General features: G+C 39.4%; 1 protein-coding gene across 3 annotated transcripts in view; it reads left to right on the top strand.

Annotated features, from left to right (window-relative positions):
- Window positions 1-824: 824 nt before the first annotated feature.
- dmgdh (dimethylglycine dehydrogenase) overlaps window positions 825-18,761 on the top strand; it is a 151,661-nt gene continuing 133,724 nt past the window's right edge. For 2 of the 3 annotated variants that reach the window (XM_042058544.1, XM_042058542.1), the window contains exons 1-5: window positions 825-1,053; window positions 13,191-13,362; window positions 16,115-16,213; window positions 16,581-16,745; window positions 17,502-17,706. In XM_042058544.1, coding sequence (XP_041914478.1) covers window positions 932-1,053; window positions 13,191-13,362; window positions 16,115-16,213; window positions 16,581-16,745; window positions 17,502-17,706 — 763 coding nt within the window. In that variant the 5' untranslated portion in view covers window positions 825-931. Of the gene's footprint in view, window positions 1,054-5,736; window positions 5,784-13,190; window positions 13,363-16,114; window positions 16,214-16,580; window positions 16,746-17,501; window positions 17,707-18,761 lie in introns of those variants that run through there. The other variant, XM_042058543.1, reaches the window with a different exon arrangement.

The following is an 18,761-nucleotide window of genomic DNA, read 5'->3' as shown; positions in this document are numbered from 1 at the left end:
CGGATAAGAAAATCATTGAAATCGCAGCTCTTTCCTAAAGTAGGCTAGGCCTATATACATTGACTCACAAAATAAAGTATGGAAAGTGTAACATATATTGCAAAAACATTTGGTTAACGCTGATGCTTTGGCTTATTGTGAATAGTCTGATTCTGACCGTAGGCCTAGTCTGTCATAAAGCCAGATATGTAGCCTCTCTCCCTCTTGCATGCATGTCCCGATCTGGAGATGATAAAGAAAAATTCGTCTTTTGTCCCTCCTGCTCAAGGACAACTAGGCCTATGGTTGACCTGAAACAGTCTGACTTCACTCAAACAATCCACCGAATAGGCTATCCTACATGAAACCCTAATTTAATCAGGTTAAGGGATGTTATTCCATACGGAAAATAATTGGCCTAATATAATCAAATTAGCCCAGACCTACTTCGCCGGCTTAGTTTAGACTACTTAAGATATCATCTAAGTTCTTCTAGGCAAATATGACAAGATTAACCCTCTTCATGGTTTTAATTGCAAGCCAATGAGATGGGCCTATCGAAGCCTATCCTTCTGTGCTATTTAGGCTATTTTGTTGTGACAAAAGTCCATCTGCTGAACTCGCAAATTGCTCAACACAGTCCTTAGGCTACTAAAAAAAATCAGCAATCGGTGACAAAACTGAGTATCAAGTCAGACGAATAGGCTATGTAGGTCAGTATCTTTAAATAGTTAACTGCAGAGTTTGCAACGAGGAGACTTTCATCGTGACGTTACCTTAAGTTCATCAGGGTTAAGAGGGCGTGCCTCCACATCTGGTGGACCTCAACAGTTTATTTATTAGGATACTGCGCTTTGCAAATGCTGTTGCCTGCGGGCTGATTTTCTAAAAGTAGATTTCCCTCCGATTTGCGCCCCTTGACGTACAGGCTAGGCGAATACATTATTTCAGTATGCACAAAATCCTCAAACTGTCAAATGTAAAATTTCGAACAGATTTAAGAAATGTTCCATATCTATGCCAACCTCAACTGCGGACTATCAGCAGAACTCCGAAAAAATATGCAGAAGATGGGTGAGTGTATAGCATAATAGTTGCATGTAAAATAACTTCGCCTGGTAGGTTACTTTTTTCTGTCGTATCAAGTAGCTCATTGGTGGGTGTGAAACAAGATACATTTCTGTGAACTGTTTAATCAACACTGGCGCAACCTTACAACTTGCTACAATGGATAGAACGGTATCCTATTCAAGGTATAGGCTAGGCTACTATTAATAACATGTGATTGACTTCCTGATCAGAACAAGTGAGTTCACAGAATAAGTTGCAATAGGGCTGCATTGTTTAGGCAAAATGCTATGCCCATCGCTATCACTGTAAAAAAGGAAAAGTCAGGGCTGTCCAATTGATCAATTAAGTTAAAAGTAGGCTAAATAATAGGCCACAGTATAGTTTTGAACAAAACAACCTTATAGTCATTCCAATTGAGTAATCCAGTTTTGTAATTTAATAGCCTATGGTAGGCTATGGGGGGAAAAGGAAAATAGAGTTTGTCACATACTAAACCACAAAACATGGAATTTAATAAACTCATGTTTTTCTTTCAAACACAATATTGAACTGACATATTTTGCCACAGCAATGAATTTATCTAACAGAATCATGTAAGATCAATGTGAAGCACCTAAGTAGGTATACTGAAGTAAGGCAAATTATTATACAGCTCTTCACAATGCTAGTGGAACGCTCCATTGACTTGAATAGGATTTCCCAACGTTCAGCAGTAAAATAGTTCCAATGCTTCCAAATCCAGCACAGACACCTCAACCACATGTTGTTCTTTAATAGGCTACTGTGCTACCATAACTTGATATCAAGTAGGTCTGGGGCAGCTCTGGGGCGTGTCTGGAGGGGGTGGGTGGGCATGCTGTGGCCTAGTGGTTAGAGCTTTGGGCTTGTAACCGAAGGGTTGCCGGTTCGATCCCCGCCCAGTAGGAATGGCTGAAGTGCCCTTGAGCAAGGCACCTAACCTGTCACTGCTCCCCGAGCGCCGCTGCACCAAGACTGCTCTGGGTTAGTGTGTGCTTCACCTCACTGTGTGTTCACTGTGTGCTCTGTGTGTTCACCAATTCACGGATGGGATAAATGCAGAGACCAAATTCCTTGTATACGCCAGTATACTTGGCCGAGAAACCTGATTTACATTTACATTTACAAAATGCACTTCTCTGTTGGATTGCTCACATGTCACCTGACAGAGCGAGAAAATCAACTTGAATTTGCATGAAATGTAATCATATTTACATTCTGCACATTATCTGCGACGGGCGATAAATGCAAAATGCACATCCATTCTTCTGTGTTGGATTGCTCACGAAGTTCTAATCACACTGATATCACATGCATATTACCTGACAGAGCTAGCCTGGCTAGCGCCACCACTTCTCAATGAGACGTGGTCTGGGAACCAAACGTTCATTTTCTCGTATTTGAAAAAAATGCCCAGATCCGTTTATTGGGTGCCACGGATGTCTATCAAATGCGTCTGTGCATAGCTCATCATCGTCTTGCTTTCCCACCTGTTCTGTGATTGGTTCCCTATCTCAGGCGAAAATTTGCTCCATGGTCTCCAGGCTGCCTTAGCAGCGTGAATCAAATCGCGCGCAAGGCAGCATGGGAACACCCAGGCTATGACAGAGCATGGGCGATGGTATTAGATACTATTTGCTGTGATAAACAGTTCGCGAGGAAATCAATATGAATTTACTGAAATGCAATTTACATTCCATCTCCACACCTATACTCTCGGTGGAATATCTCACGAGCTCCTCTTTCAATGCATGGCAAACCATATATCAAAATAAACCACAGACCTTGCCGAATATAGCTATAAAGCATTCATTTGTACAATAAACCATTCCCGAGTAATCCAGTTTTTAAATTGCAGCATATTTCTACTTGGTCTCCAACTTTGGGCTGTAATTCTAACGTAATAGCACCCCAAAATAATGAACTACTAATATTGTGTTCTTCCACTTGTTTGTTTTTTAACATTTATTTAAACTAATTACAAAGAAAACATAATAAATTGCATCCACATCATATGCATTATGCCTATTTTCCACTAGCCTAAAACCATGACTAAAGCCTAATTACTCGTTCTTAAAGGAACACGCCACCCAATGTCAGTAGTAATATATGTTCTTACCTTAACTTTCACGAGTTGAGTCATACCTCTCCCGTGTCGGTACGTGCACTCAAACGCTCTGGTGCACGGCTGGACTGTGTTAGCATGTTGCTATGCTAGCGGGCTTTGCCGTAACTAACCGTAGAAGTAATCAAAAACATCCACGTTTTCCCGACTTAAATACAGTTGCACGAGTAGTTGATAGAAATGTCTACGGCCACGCAACATGAAACGTGGCGATTTTCCAAGCGAATAAACAGGAGAACTACAATGTGTGGCGCAATAGCACTTGGGAGTACTTCGACCTAGCGTAGTAGTATTGTTAACACCTAATTGTAGATCCTATCCACCACAGAGTTTAGAATCCATGCTATAATCCAGGCTATATTCACCAGACCCATGGCTACACTATACATGCAACAGTGTTCTGTGCCTTTCTCTGTCTGTTATCTGCAGCGTTAGGGCCTCCTCTCCAATGAGATTGCTATCCGCGGATCAGCGAAGTTACAGGCTATGCCCATGCTTCTGTCACACGTCTGATAATTTGCGGCACAAATGAATGGTAGACTATTAATGAACCGGTGGCCGGAAAAAACGTAACATTTTCCAGATTAGGAAATATTCCTTAATTGTGTGTGATTAAATAAAGATGCATAGCCTACAATTGGGGGGTAGTAACGTGAGCGCTCATTCAATGTCTATGCGTCTGCGCAAGTGAAACTGAACTTAATCATAAAGACACCTTTCTCAGCAACTTTTCTGTTCAATCAGCATAATTGGCATTACGATCCACCCGACGTTTCCCTTGTCTACCACGTTAAACTTCAGGCTCTCGTGTTTTGCTGAATGATATTACTCAGCAGATCACCCTAGTAGATAACCAGAATTACAGTCTCTAGAATTGTAGGTCAGAATGTAAACTGGGCCACAGATGGTAAGCACAATTGCATTAACTTAAAACTATCTAGTCGAGTATAACCTAAAACTAGCTAACTAATTAAAATGCCACAGCCCATACTGATTTTTCCTTTTAGAATATATATATTAAGAGAATAAATCATTATGCAAATACTTTTACTTTTAATACTTAAAGTACATTTAAAAGCAGGTACTTTTTACTTTTACTTAAGTAGGGTTGTCATTGTGGTACTTTTACTTTTACTAAAGTAAATATTTCTCTGTGTATTTGTACTTTTACTTAAGTACTGAGTTTCAGTACTTCCTCCACCACTGCAAATGTCTAATTGTCCCAGAATTTCAAAAAGATTTCAGGTGTACTCTTTCAGGAAAGCCCTTCATTTTATTGTCAAATGTATGCTTGGGGTTTTTCTTGTGTGTTTACCAACACACATTTTCACCATGTGAATGTGACTGCCCAATGTGTATGATTGTTAGTGGCCCAGTGGGATAATTCCTTGTACTGGTGTTTCTTTGGTTGAGTGTTCAAATCCCCGTTAGAACTTTAGGATCAAGCTGCACATGCTATTGGTCATTTAAGATTCACACCATTGAACAGCACCTGAATGACATCAGCCAATCAACATTCACACTCATCAGTTGCCAAGAATCAGAATGCCGAGACACTCTGACATTCCGGGGAACTTCTTTGTTTACTATTTTTCCTTCATCATTAAGTCTATCATATTTATATTTCATTTATTAGTGTTCATCTCTACAAATGTCTAATTGCCCCTCCATGCTTGGAGTTTTTCTTGTTGTGTGTTTACCAATACACATTTTCACCATGTGAATGTGACTGGCCAACATGTAGGATTGACAGTAGCTCAGTGGGATAATGCCTTGTACTGATGATTCTTAGGTTGAGAGTTCAAATCCCACTTGAAGCAATAGTGTTAGAATACTGTTGGGTTGTGGATGTTAGCATACTACAACAGAATGCTGTACGGTTGTGGAGGTTAGCACACTATAAAATTACAGCTACTTGTCAATATGGACTTGTAATGCAAGGCAAGTATAACTGTATAATTATAGGCTGTTTATCTTATTGACTCCGACACAGCTGTAGCCTATAATTATTTGTTATTCTTATAATATTTGTAATTTCTTATACATATTTAGTCGGCTCTTCCACTTGACAGAACAACTCTGTATCGGTTAAGGATGTCACGCATGAAACAATACTGCAGAAACACGAAAATACGACTTTGAGTTTAGTAGGCTATAATTTTCAGTTCATGTTATCTATTGCACGATGGGTAATAATTTAAAGGAATCGTGTTGCAGTCTTGTAAATAGTGACCCTGCAAGATCCCTAGTCATTGCAAAATCATAGTCTGTGACTTAAAACTCTACTACTTGTCTTTAGATGTGAGAGGGTCTGAGACTGTAGTCTTTCAAAAATCTTTTCCAAATCTTTGCAAATCTTTCCAAAGTCTGTCAGTGTAAGGAGGGCTTGAGGTGAAAGTGCTGTGGAGAAATTGCAGGATTGTTTAGCTCTGCCACCTAACCACACCCAGTTTACCTGCTGGGAAACCCTGTAGCTCTGGAGCAGGGGCTCAGACCAGGATAAATTGTTTGCTCGCCCTCAGTTCACTCTTTTGTTCATCTCAACCCAGCACTCCAGTGTGTCCTGCTCTATGTGCGTCTTTGAGTTAACGTAAGTCATCACTTTAATGACCCTCACTATGACTTTTGTGATGTTTATCAGTTTGTAGAGTAGCTCTGCCATCATGTGTAAAGTGTAGGTCTTTGTTTGTTGGTTTGGTGTGTTGGAGTCCCATGTGAGAGATGATTAGGTGATGTTGGTTGACTTGGGATGTCAAGTATTGTTTGGTTGTACCTTATATAGCCATATGATTTCAGTTTATTGTTCAAATGTCAATTGGTTTGTTTGTGAGTTGGGATCTGTACTGATTTACCCTACTTCACTGATTACTCCATTTTCTGTTTGTTTCCTCTTTGATGCAACACACATACAAGTAAAGAACAAAACAGATGAATTGAAACTCAAATAAAGTTCACTTGTGTTGCACCGAAACCTGCCATCTCCTTGTCATCACTCCATACCATTGAGCCTTCTGACCGAGGCTCTGCCTGCTCGCCACACACTCACTCTACCTCGACCCACATCGCCCCTACAGTTCCTTCAGTTGGGTTGTGGAGGTTAGCATACTAGAATAGAATACTGTTAGAATACTGTTGGGTTGTGGAGGTTAGCACACTATAACGTTACAGCTACTTGTCAGGACTTGTCGTGCAAGGCAACTATAACTGCATAATTATAGGCTGTTCATCTTATTGACTCCAACACAGAACCCACCCCCACCCCCCTTCACCTACCACCACAAATACAATTCCATTCTGTGGGAAACACTGCCTTCCATTATCAGACCCTTCATCTTATCCATGACAAATGCATAGTCCTGTAGAATAGAGTATTGTTAGAATACTATTGGGTTGTGGAGATTAGCGCACTAGAATACTACTGTTAGAATACTGTTGTTGTGGAGGTTAGCACACTAGAATAGGGTACTGTTGGAATACTATTGGGTTGTGGAGATTAGCACACTAAAATAGAGTACTGTTAGAATACTGTTAGGTTGTGGAGGTTAGCACACTATAACGTTACAGCACAGGGTAATCCTAATTTTATGGATCAAATTTATTCCAATCCAAATCAAAAGTTTTGAACAACACAAAGTGAAGGTTTTATCCAGATCAAAACCAAGAATAGATTATGTGATCTAATTTCCCTTTGAACAACCCATTTTCAAGATTTGATCCAATCCGATAGCCGAAATCCGGTAACTGAAATCCGATAACCGAGATCCGATCACGTTTCTTTTGAACAATTGGGCCCAAACAATCAAAGCATTTGTAAACTAAAAAGCTATGCTACCTCATGTTCGTTTTGCTCGGACCCCGTTAATCACCGCTTGCGGTTATATTTAAAATAACATCTGATGCAGTGGACTGAGATGGGAAATGTAATGTGGAACCAAAATGGTGGGGAAAAAAATATTTTAACATTTCCATTTTCCAAAATGACAGAAAGTTTGAGAACCACTGCATTACACAGTGTTTTACCCAAACAAACGTCATGGCATCTAGCGACAGGTAGAGGTTGGACACTGTTGTTTCCACGACTGATTTAATGTAACACAAATCCAACAGAACTGCTAATAAACAGAGTATATAAGGCTTGCATTTACTGTTGGGCGCAGTCATCTTGGATATTCAAACTCGTAGTACTCTGGGTTCGACCGAGTGTGTGAGTCGTGGTAGAACTTCAGTGGGCGTTCCCTGGGCGTTTCCTTTGCAAGTTTGAACTTTGAACTGGTGAAAACAGCTTGGAAAATGACTTGAACAGACAAATAGAACGGGGCACAACAACGCCCCTAAAATCAGTGTAAGCTAACCTACGGCCTCTCGGGGCTTATTGCTTAATAGTCAGCTGTAAATATGGCTAACCCTAATCCCAAAACAATTCTAACAAAAGGTTTCTCAGGTGGTTTACAGTGGTATTACATGTACTTAAAAACATACTAAAAGTTTACCAAAGTTTGACTTCAAGAAAGGCCCCATTTTCAAAATGATGTATTGGTCCTTAAAATGACCAATACTTCTTCGTATTCCTCCTAGACCAGGAATACTGGTGTCTGACATAGGTTTTGGCCATGTAATATTCTAATTAGTATATTTGCATGATAGATAAGTGATTACAAGTACAATTATATATTAAAGCAATTGGTTACAAGCATATTCATGTGAAAAAGTACAATTTCCCTTAAGTATTTTTCCTTTCTCATATCGTTTTGCTTAGTGTTGGTGGTTTCTGTGGTTCATAACCATTCTTTTAATTCCAATAAAGAATAAATTCATTAGAACTGTGTGGTACTGTAAAATTAGTCAAAACAGGGCGGCCATGTAAAGGCTCAGTACCACTAACCCCTTTTGTTTTATTTTTATACAACCCCAAAACAGAAAAAGTTGGGACGTTGTGTAAAATGTGAATAAAAACAGAATGTAATAATCTGCAAATCTCTTAAACTCATATTTAGTTGTACATGGACAATATATCAAATGTTGAAAATGAGAAATTTGACTATTTCATGGAAAATAAATGTTAATTTTCAATATGATAGCAGCAACATGTTTCAAAAAAAGTTGGGAGGGGGGTAACAAAATGCTGGAAAAGTTGTGTAATGATAAAGAAAACAAAATGAAAAATCTTTCACAACTAATTAGGGTAACTGGCAACACGATTGGGTATGAAAAAGAGCATCCCAGAGAGGCAGGGTCTCTTAGAAGTAAAGATGTAGGGGTATTCATCACTCTGTGTAAACCTGTGTGCACAAACGATGAAACAATGTCATTGTAATGCTTCTTAACATGAAATTGTGACGTATTTAGGGAGTTCATCATCTACAGGACATAATATTATTAAAACATTCAGAAAATCCAGAGAAATCTTTGCAAAAAAGGGAAATAGCTGAAAAAGAAATTGGATGGCCGTGGTCTTTTGGACCTCAGATGGTACTGCATCAACACCAGACCTGTTTCCAGACCTGTCATTGTATGGGCTCAGGACAACTTCTGATAACCATTGTCTATGTGCCCAGTTTGATACTCAATTCAAAAACTACAGCCAAAATTGTAACAGCTAAGATTGTATTGAGACATGATACAGAAAATACCACCCTCTTATCTGGGCCTGAGCTTGTTTAAAATGGACTGAAATAACATGGAAAAAGGTCCTGTGGTTAGACCAATCAAAGTTTGCCATTTGTTTTGGAAATCATGGACTCATCTGGGCTAAAGAGTAGGGCCTATCCACGTATCCAACCTATCCAACTTGTTTTAGTGCTCAGTTCGAAACCAAACATCTATGACGGTGTGGAGGAGCATTAGTGCCAACAGCATGGGCATCTTGCACATTTGGCAAAGCACAATCAATTCTGAATGATGTATACAGGTTTTGAGCAACATATACTGCCATCCAGGCAGTGTCTTTTCCAGGGACGACCTTGAATATTTCAGGAAAACAATGCCAAAATGAATTCTGCACATATTTAAATAGTAATTCTCCATAGAGGAAGAGTCCAGGTGCTAAGATGGCATGTCTGCAGTACAGATTTGTCAAATTAGGTGCATAATGGAATGAAAAGCATGACTAAGAATACCCCATACTGTTGAGCAACTTAAATCCTATATTGGGGCGTAATGGGACAACATTTCATTCTCAAAACTGTAGCAAATGGTCTCCTCAGTTCCTAAACATCTACAGAATTGTGCTAAATGAAGAGGTGAAGCAGCACAGTGGTAAACGTGCTCCCGTCCCAACTTTTGTTGGAACATGTTGCTGGCATCAAATTCAAAATTAACATATACTTTCCATGAAATAGTCCAAATTTTCATTTTCAACATTTGATATGTTGTCTATGTCCTTTTTGCTGCTAAATATGGGTTTACAAGACTTGTTTACACAACATCCCAACTTTTTTTGTTTTGGGGTTGTATAATATTATATATTTTTTTCTATAATATTTATATATTGCCTGGCTAACACCAGACCTCATCTGGGGATGGGGTCTGGGAACTACACATTCATTTTCTCGTATTTGAGATGTGGTATACGAATGTCTAGAACCGTTTATTGGGCCCCCTTCCGTTCTGCGATTGGTTCCTTCGTTGAGGTGAAAATCGGGTCCATGGAATCCAGGCTGCCTAGCAGCACGAATAAAATTGCGCGCAAGGCAGCATGGGAAAACCCAGGCTAATTTTTATATATAATAATATATATTTTTATAATGCATTTTTTGCTTTTTGTTTTTTTATATTTTTTAAATACTTTTCTTATTTATACATATCTGTACATACATTCATTATACATTCTGGTTTCTTTTATACTTTTTTTGCACTGTGACCTTCACTAGATTTACCATTAGTTGACACACTCTTCCTCCCATAGAGGTTGATTATAGTGATTCTCACAATTCCCAACTTGACATGGTCCACAAGCAGGCATGCATGGTAGTCCATATGCCCTGCAACTGCACCGTTGTGTTCGGCAGGCAGTTGTGCAATTACAGTGGATCATCTGCAGAAGGCTTTCTGGGGTAGCAAATGAGGTGGCAGTAACGATTTTCTTGCTAAAAAGGTTGTAGTGCAAAGAGGTCCCATGGTCCTCTGACATTCCTTGCTTGATGTGAGAGCAGAAACACATTTGCACAGGACTGGATGGTTGATTCAACCCCAGATTCCTATCTTGGATAAGACTTTTGTATTCCTCTCCGATGGCCTCAGTCAGCACTAATAGCTTACAGTCTGAATACTTTCTGCTCCACGGGGGTACACACAAAGGCTGCCCACTTTCTCCCCTCTTATTTGCACTTGCAATTGAACCCTTAGCTATCAGGCTCCGTAGTGAGGAGAAATTTGAGGGGGTGACTAGATTTGGTCGCTCACATAAACTTTCCCTCTATGCCGATGACCTCCTTTTGTACATTTCTAACCCTGCCTCCTTGCTGCCAGCTGTTCTTAACATCTTTGAGCAGTTTGGAAGGCTGTCTGGTTATAAGTTAAAGCTGGAGAAAAGTGAGTTATTCTTTCACACAAACTCGCGTCACAGACGTATGTCACCCATTTGGAGGTGCAAACAATCAAATTTTTGGTTATTTAACCATCAGTTGACTTCAAAACAGGCATTTTACTTTGGATAGACAATAGCAATACATCATAGGAGTTAGGGGTGTAAAGATTAACCGATATGTATCGGTATCCGTTTTTAACGTGTAAGATACGGCTACATCGATATGTGAAGCCTCGTATCGGAATAAAACTGAAATGAACCGGTCGTTATATCGATTTACTTGTTACGAATCGGTTCACAATCTTTTCTGCTCGCTCAGACTCTCATTTACGTTGCAAGCAGCGCGTTCATCCCACTTCCTGTTTTGAAACTACACGTGGCACAGATTTGTGGGTAATGCAGTTCGTTTTGGGCTACATTCATTGCCCAAAGTTGTCAAAGGACTTCATTACCCATACATCTACTGCAACTTAAGCACGTGACAACTCGCACTCGGTCGCTTGTTTGACAGTTTTTACTCTTTTGTTTTTCAAAATCCAGCACGAAATGAAACACTTACTATAGCATTTTCTAACGGCAACGATAGTCTGTAGAGTAGCCTTACGTTTGATGAAGGGATTTCCTTCAATTTGGCCCTTGCTGCCAAAACGATGCACAAATTATTATTTTGTTCATATTCACTCAGACTTGGGACAAAATAGGCCCAGTTCATAGGCCTATTTTATTCTTGTAGGCTATATGAGAAAAGGCCAAGATTGTCTTAAGCACAGTTTTATTTTATTTTGGTATTGTCTTACCTCAACAATAGGCTACAGCTCCTTGAAAACAATCAGATATAACTCTATAAAATCTATAAAGTCTATAAAAATGTATTTTTATGTTATATTTGGCTGCTGTGTTTGACTAGAAAAATCTAAACTGGAGTATCTCAACATTTTATACCTCTGATATGTTTAGTGTTCTAAAGACGTCAAATAGCTCATTATCATTACCAAATTGATAGCCAAGGAGCCAGAAGTGAACACAAATGTTTGGCTATAAAAACTGTGCCTTCATTTTACAACTAAAAAAGAAAAAACTTTTATAACCCTTGAGCCAGCTCCTTACTATGTGATCTCAATGGCAATGCAGCGTTTGTTTGCACCTCCAAAAGCATGGCGTACCTGGTTACCTCTAAAAAACGCCCTTAAACGCCCACAAATACCCGTATGTTTGTGTGAAAGAATTCCCCATTAATGTCTTTGCGAGGGAGCTTTCTACATCTTTGTTCCCGTTTAAGGTGGTCACAGAAGGATTTGTGCACTTAGGTGTTTTTATGACAAGGTCTCTTAGTGAAATGTATGCAAAAAATGTGCGACCATTGGTTGAAAATGCAAGACAGACCTTAACAGGTGATCAACTCTTCCAATGTCTTTGACTGGACGTGTCATCTTGATAACCCAAATAAAAATAAAAAAAACTCAAATTTTTTTACCTCTTCCAACACATCCCAGTCATAATCAACAAATCTTTTTTTCGTTTTTGGCAAGTAGCCATATAATAAGTGGGATAATGTATGGAACGCTGGTCATTATCGGGAGAATAAGTCCCTTCACCGCTGGCGCGTCAGTGTCTGGTTCGCCCTGTTGTCCTGCCGGCGTTCTGTACTGTTATCACTAGGCTTCTTATTACAGTGCATGACAATGCACTGTTCTGTTAACCGAAGTCTTCTTCTTATTATTCTTCCCACTAAATTTCTGCGTCAAATTCAGCTTCAACCGAATGTATTTTTCGTTTTTGTAAACTTTTTGAGATAATAACATAAATCAAGCTTATTATTCCCCATAGACTTTGCATTGGCACTATGACATCACAATGGGCTAATTAAACTGATTTGCACCTGTATCAATTGCCAGCTGCTCAACTAGGCCCCCTCAAAGAGCCAATTAAACTGACTGCACCTGTATTAACTGCTTTCTGCTCAACTAGGCCAACTCTCTCTGTGTCTCCCCATTAAGGCACATTCCATCCAACTGTCTAAACTATCTATCAACATGCATTAAACAATCTGCCTATCAACATCCATTAAACTTTCTGTCTATCAACATACATTACACTATCTACGTTCAACTTTTAAACTATCTACTCTGTCTCAGGATTTAGGCATACAATCTGGCTTTCTTAAGACTACAGATCCTGATCAACTGTTTCCTCTGCCCACAACTGTTTTAAAATAAAAGTCCTCTCTACAATAATTCATTATTAAATAATTTAACTATTTAAACTATCCAACTACTGTTCAGCCATTCCGACTGTCTGTTGTCATCAACTATGATTTGCATTTTCATGCACTGGTAATTCCTCGGAATTACATTTTCTAGTTATTTTTTGTTATTTCAACTTTTCAAAGATGAAGATTCTGTAGAAAGATCTCTCTATCATGATAACACACTGCAATAAGGATTTTGTTCTTTCTCCTAACCTTATTTGCAGGAACAAAGATGCCAATGTTTTGCGAAAAAGGTTGAAGGAGACTGCTGACACAGTCGTCATAGGAGGAGGTTGTGTGGGGGTTAGCCTGGCTTATCACTTGGCCAAAGCGGGTCAGAAAGACGTGGTGCTTCTGGAGAAGACGGAGCTAACCGCTGGGTCAACCTGGCATGCTGTAGGTCATAATGGGTGTCCAAACATCGACAAATTTAAATCAAACCAAGCTTAGCACCTTTTGTTTACCCATTGCAGTGCACAATAATGATACAAATGAAGAAAAAAGGCAAATAACCGTATAGGGCTGTGTTTAGCATTAATATTCATGTTGTCACTCTTTTTGTTAATGAATTCCTAAAATGATCATGACCTAGAAGTGGGGGTTGCATGTAGTGATGGGCAAATGAAGCTTTGGTGAACCACTAAACCACAGCAGTGTGAAGCTAGCAACACTAATGAAAAAATCCAATATGTCAGCCACATGTAGATTTTTTCAACATAAAAGTCCTTACCCAAACCAGTATATGTAACCACAAATATTGGTTTGCTAAGGACTTTTATGTTGAAAAATGTATGTGTGGTGTCCATCTTTTTGCTTTTCAGCTAGTGTCGCTAGGTTCACACTGCTGTGGTTCAGTGGTTCACCAAAGCTTCATTTGCCCATCACTAGTTGCATGTCAAACAGATGTTCACAATCTGAGTGCCTACTGCCACATCCCTTTTTCAATTCCTCACTCTGAGTGGTTCTTGTCATTGCGTAATAAGAATACATACATACATAGTAAGCTAAGAATACAAGGTTGGACCTTCACAAAACATATTGTGGTGTTTTATTCAATTCAGTTTCAAATATATTGTGCCAAAAACTATTGAATTAGTCTCAATGTGCTTTACAGAGCCCAGATCCTGGGCTAGCACTAAAGCAACAGGTGGCTTGGGAAAAGTCCTTTCAGGGTAGAGATAGTAAAGGACAAAACGACAATGTCATCTCCACTGGTCGCTGATTGGTGAACTGAGAGCTACAGGCAGGTGGAGTCCAGCCATGATTCTGCCATATTGGATTGGACAAGATATTGGCCATAGAAGGCCCTATTTTAGCGATCTAAAACGCATGATCACTAGTGTATAGTGTAAAAACATTTAGGGTTTGACCAGTCCATATTCGGGGTGGTTTTGTTATCAAACGTCAGACGCTTGGCGCAAAAAGGCGGCTCTTATGGTTCTTAATCAGTCATGGGTGTGTTTTGGGCGTAACATCCTTAAAACCAATGAGAATGACATATGTCATTCCCTTTAACAGCAAGCAGCGCAACTTCAAACAGTGCATCGGTATTGTGATAGTCAGCGGCGCATTTGAAGGAATCTGCTTGCACGTGAGACCGTATGAAACAGGTTCCACTAATCCAATTGGTCAGTGGCATAATGCTTTTTAAATGGTGTAAGATAGCGATTTGCAGATCGTGCGCCAGACCACACCTTATGTCATTAATTGCCACACCCCTGGGCCCATTGTTTAATGAAAGTGAAGTGTAATATAGGAAAAAGCTTTGCGTCGGGATAATAACGTGCTTTGTGCTGGGTTTTGGGACGCAAAAATTGGGTCCAGAGTCATAATGGGCAATGGCTTAAAATTTGATTGTAGAAATATTTGAATGATTTAATTATTTGAGTATGACAAGAAATGTGTACATTTTTAGAGCAGTGAAGTGAAGCAAAGATCCAAGAATTGAGATTTGAGCTTATGACAAAAGAACATGGAAGAGATTTTAGCTGTTGTGATACTATTCTCTCTTTAATGCCCAAGACATATTTCTCATAAGGGAAATAATAAAGACTAAGGGCCCTATCATGACAGTCAAGAGCGCATCGTCACTCGTCAAAAGCTTATTCAAATTTAGTAGGGTGTCCAGTCCACATTGGGAGGGTTTTCGTTATCAAACGTCGAGCGCATGGCGCAACAAGGTGTTCCTAAGTTTTTTTTAATCAGTCATGGGTGTGTTTGGGGCATAACATCATTTAAACCAATGAGAATGACATCTGTCATTCCCTTTAATGGCGCAACACGTGATGTCAAATAAATGCAACAGTATTTTGACATTCAACGGCACATTTGAAGGAGGCTGCTTGCGATACCGTATGGAATAGTCATTCATGCATAGCCTTCACGCATTTGCACTCCTCTATTATTTGAACTCATTGGCAAAGTGAAACTAACTTCATCATGGTGTCAGTCAACGACCAGACAGTTATATGCAGTTACTTTCACTATTGACTGACAATGGGTTACCATCGAAAACATAGGCTGGAAAAAGCAACACTTACCCTAATATTGCTCAAATGACTGAATCAAAAAACATTTATCCTGCAGAGGAGTTGCTTATATCTTGTGACAGCTGTGCTCCATACATGTCTCTCGCCTCTCCCCTAATCACTTTTAACCGTCATTACCAATTTGCAAATGATGGTGAATAACTACTCATCATGAGATGTACATTATTTCGTAATATCTTTATTCTAATTATGTTTCCCATTGTAATCGTGCAATTTGTAATGTTTTGCATGGACGTGCACTGGTGTGCGTTCATGGATGATAGAAGGATGGCCTTGTGCACCCGCCAATATGACTGTTGACAATGCGCTCTTAAAATAACATATAAACAACTTACCATAGACTTCTGACCAGGTGTACAATAGCGATTTTTAGACAATGCGCTAAGCCACTGGGCGCATTGTTTAAAAAATAAACGTGCAAAATAAGGAGTTTAACTTGGCACCGGATGGAAAACGAGTTGCAAAATACAGCCCTAATCCTATCTTGTCCTAGTAGTTAAGGCACCCGTCATGACATTTTGAAGCATCTACATAGGAGATGCTATGATGAAACATCTACCAACAGATATTCTATAAAACTTAAAATTATTGTTCTACAGGCTGGACTGACCACATACTATCATCCAGGCATTAATCTGAAGAAAGTTCACTATGACAGCATAAAGCTGTATGAAAAGCTGGAGGCAGAGACTGGGCAGGTAGGTGGGCACTGTGCTCTCTGAACTTCTAAATATTTTTTCCATCTCTCAAATCAGAGTTTGTAATTTAAAAAACTGTATTCAATATTTATTTAATTGCCAGCCTTTGTAGGTTTGTGGTACTTGCTTATTCATCTAAAGTAAAGTAAAAGTAGAATGACGCGACAATTTGTCAGGTGGTGACACTACTGCTGCACCACTGTGCCCGTATTTATCTCATACCACAACATTAAAAACTCATTAAATCTGAGTGACAGAAAATTAACACATCACTTTTAAAAAAAAAGAAAATCAAAATCTGTGCCTGATATAAATGTAAATTTGAATAAATTTGAGCTTTTGTCTCCTGTCTTTTTGGGGACTGTAGGCTGTGGGGTTCCATCAACCAGGCAGCATCAGGATTGCTTCCAGTCCAGTGCGGGTGGATGAAATAAAATACCAAATGACCCGCACACACTGGCACCCCACTCCCCAGTACCTCATTGGACCTGAGAAGATCCAAGAACTCTTCCCTTTGCTCAATATGGACAAGGTTAGAGAGAGAACAGATATTTCATTTTGTGCATGAAAGTAGGCCTATATGTAATGTGATGGAACTCGATAATAGGATAAAGAATTTTGCTGATTTTAAGAGTAATCATAGTGTATACCACACACATTACCATACCAAGACAAACAATTACCCAAATTATCACATAAACATAGGAATAAACACAAAAATGTTAAACTGTGGAGAAAACATGTCTAAGTGTTATCTCATAGTCTCCATTTTAAATAATATAGAAATGTATTTTTTTAGTTGCTGACTGCCAAATTGTGCCAATAGTTTACTCAATGTACAACATATTTACACAAGGTATAACAAGGGATTCTATGCTGTAGTACACTACCGGTCAAAAGTTTGGAGTCATTTCCATTCCACTCCATTATAGACAGAATACCAGCTGAGATTAGTTGCATGTTTTTTTTAATGAGGGCAGCAGTTTTGAGATTACAGTATGTGCTTACACAATTACAAAAGGGTTCTCCAATGTTTTCTCAGTTAGCCTTTTAAAATGATATCAGATTAGTAAACAGAATGTGCCTTTGGAACATTGGATGAATGGTTGCTGATAATGGGCAATGTAGATGTTGCATTAAAGATCAGCCATTTTTTTCTACAACAGTCATTTACAACATTAATGATGAAAACAAGGACATTTCTATGTGGCTTTTGAACTGTAGTTTACAGTATGTAGTTTTTAATATAGTAGGTTAATACCTAGAATCCCATACATTTATCACCCAGGTATTGGCAGGGCTGTACACCACTGGGGATGGACACATTGATCCTTACTCTCTGACAATGGCCCTTGCTGCTGGTGCCCGCATGTATGGTGCCCAAATCTACAACCCAGCCCCTGTTACTGGCCTCACTCCTTTGGAAAATGGGAAGTGGGATGTCAAGACCCCTCATGGAATCATAAGAGCTAACCGAATTGTCAATGCCTCAGGTTTGTGCATATTCTAATATTTTAGAAATTTAAAGCAACCTTTTCCTAAATCACTATCAAATATATCACAGGGGCTTGGTTGAATTTCCTATTGTAATGCGTTCTTTAGAATGTCAATTATTTTTCAAATATGTACAAACCTTTAAAGTAGTTTCAGTTATGTGGTGCATCACACTTGTATACAGGGATTAAAGTGGGCCGGTACAGTCCGGAACATACCTCAGATAAATTAATAAATGAATAGATTTATTCATACCAATGATGGTATTGTTAAAAACAGTTAATTTTCGCGTGCACTATCAAATTGAAGACTGGCTCTCCCTCAGGATTACGGTGTTCAACAAATCCGTGGCCCCGCCTTCACAACAAACACACATTATCCCCCCTCTTGTCCCCTCCCAATGGTGTTATGTTCTCACGGTTCTCCTGTCTGATTTGAGTGCATCTATACCGGCAGAGTGTTTAGCTGTGTGTTTACAGTTGCTGTTCTAGTCAGAGCAAGTGAATGTTGGAGTGGAGATAAAGTTGAAGGTGAAGTAACATTAAAATTCCAGAATTTAAAAAGGACAACAAATACAACTAAAAGAAACAAGGCTCTGAGTTTAGATAATGTGCAGGGCAGTATGGCTCTAGCTGTTTATCTGCTGGTCAATGACGAACGTTAAGTTAACTGCAGGGTAGCTGGCTTACTTAAACTTACTAACAAACTTCCTAATGGACAGGACTCAGACAGGATGAACAAAGAGATGACCCGACAAAGAGGCACCAAACAGAGGAACGGAGGGGTAGAAATACACAGACTAATTAATAGAAAGAGGACTGGACGAGACCAACAAGACAATAACGGGGTACAGGTGCGAGCAGAAACGGAGGGAAACTAACGAGACAGGAAGTGCAGACCAAATAAGGAAAAAGGGGTGGAGACAGACACATGACAACAGAGCCCATGGGGAACAGCAAAAGCAAACAAACACAGAACAACACACAAAATGGCCACCGGGGTGGCACAAAGTCAATCAGTCCCTGCAGGATCCTGACACACACAATGTTGTATT

Source organism: Alosa sapidissima, chromosome 13 (genome assembly GCF_018492685.1).
Source record: "Alosa sapidissima isolate fAloSap1 chromosome 13, fAloSap1.pri, whole genome shotgun sequence".
Lineage (NCBI taxonomy): Eukaryota > Metazoa > Chordata > Actinopteri > Clupeiformes > Clupeidae > Alosa > Alosa sapidissima.
This window is presented reverse-complemented; position numbering and strand designations above follow the sequence as displayed.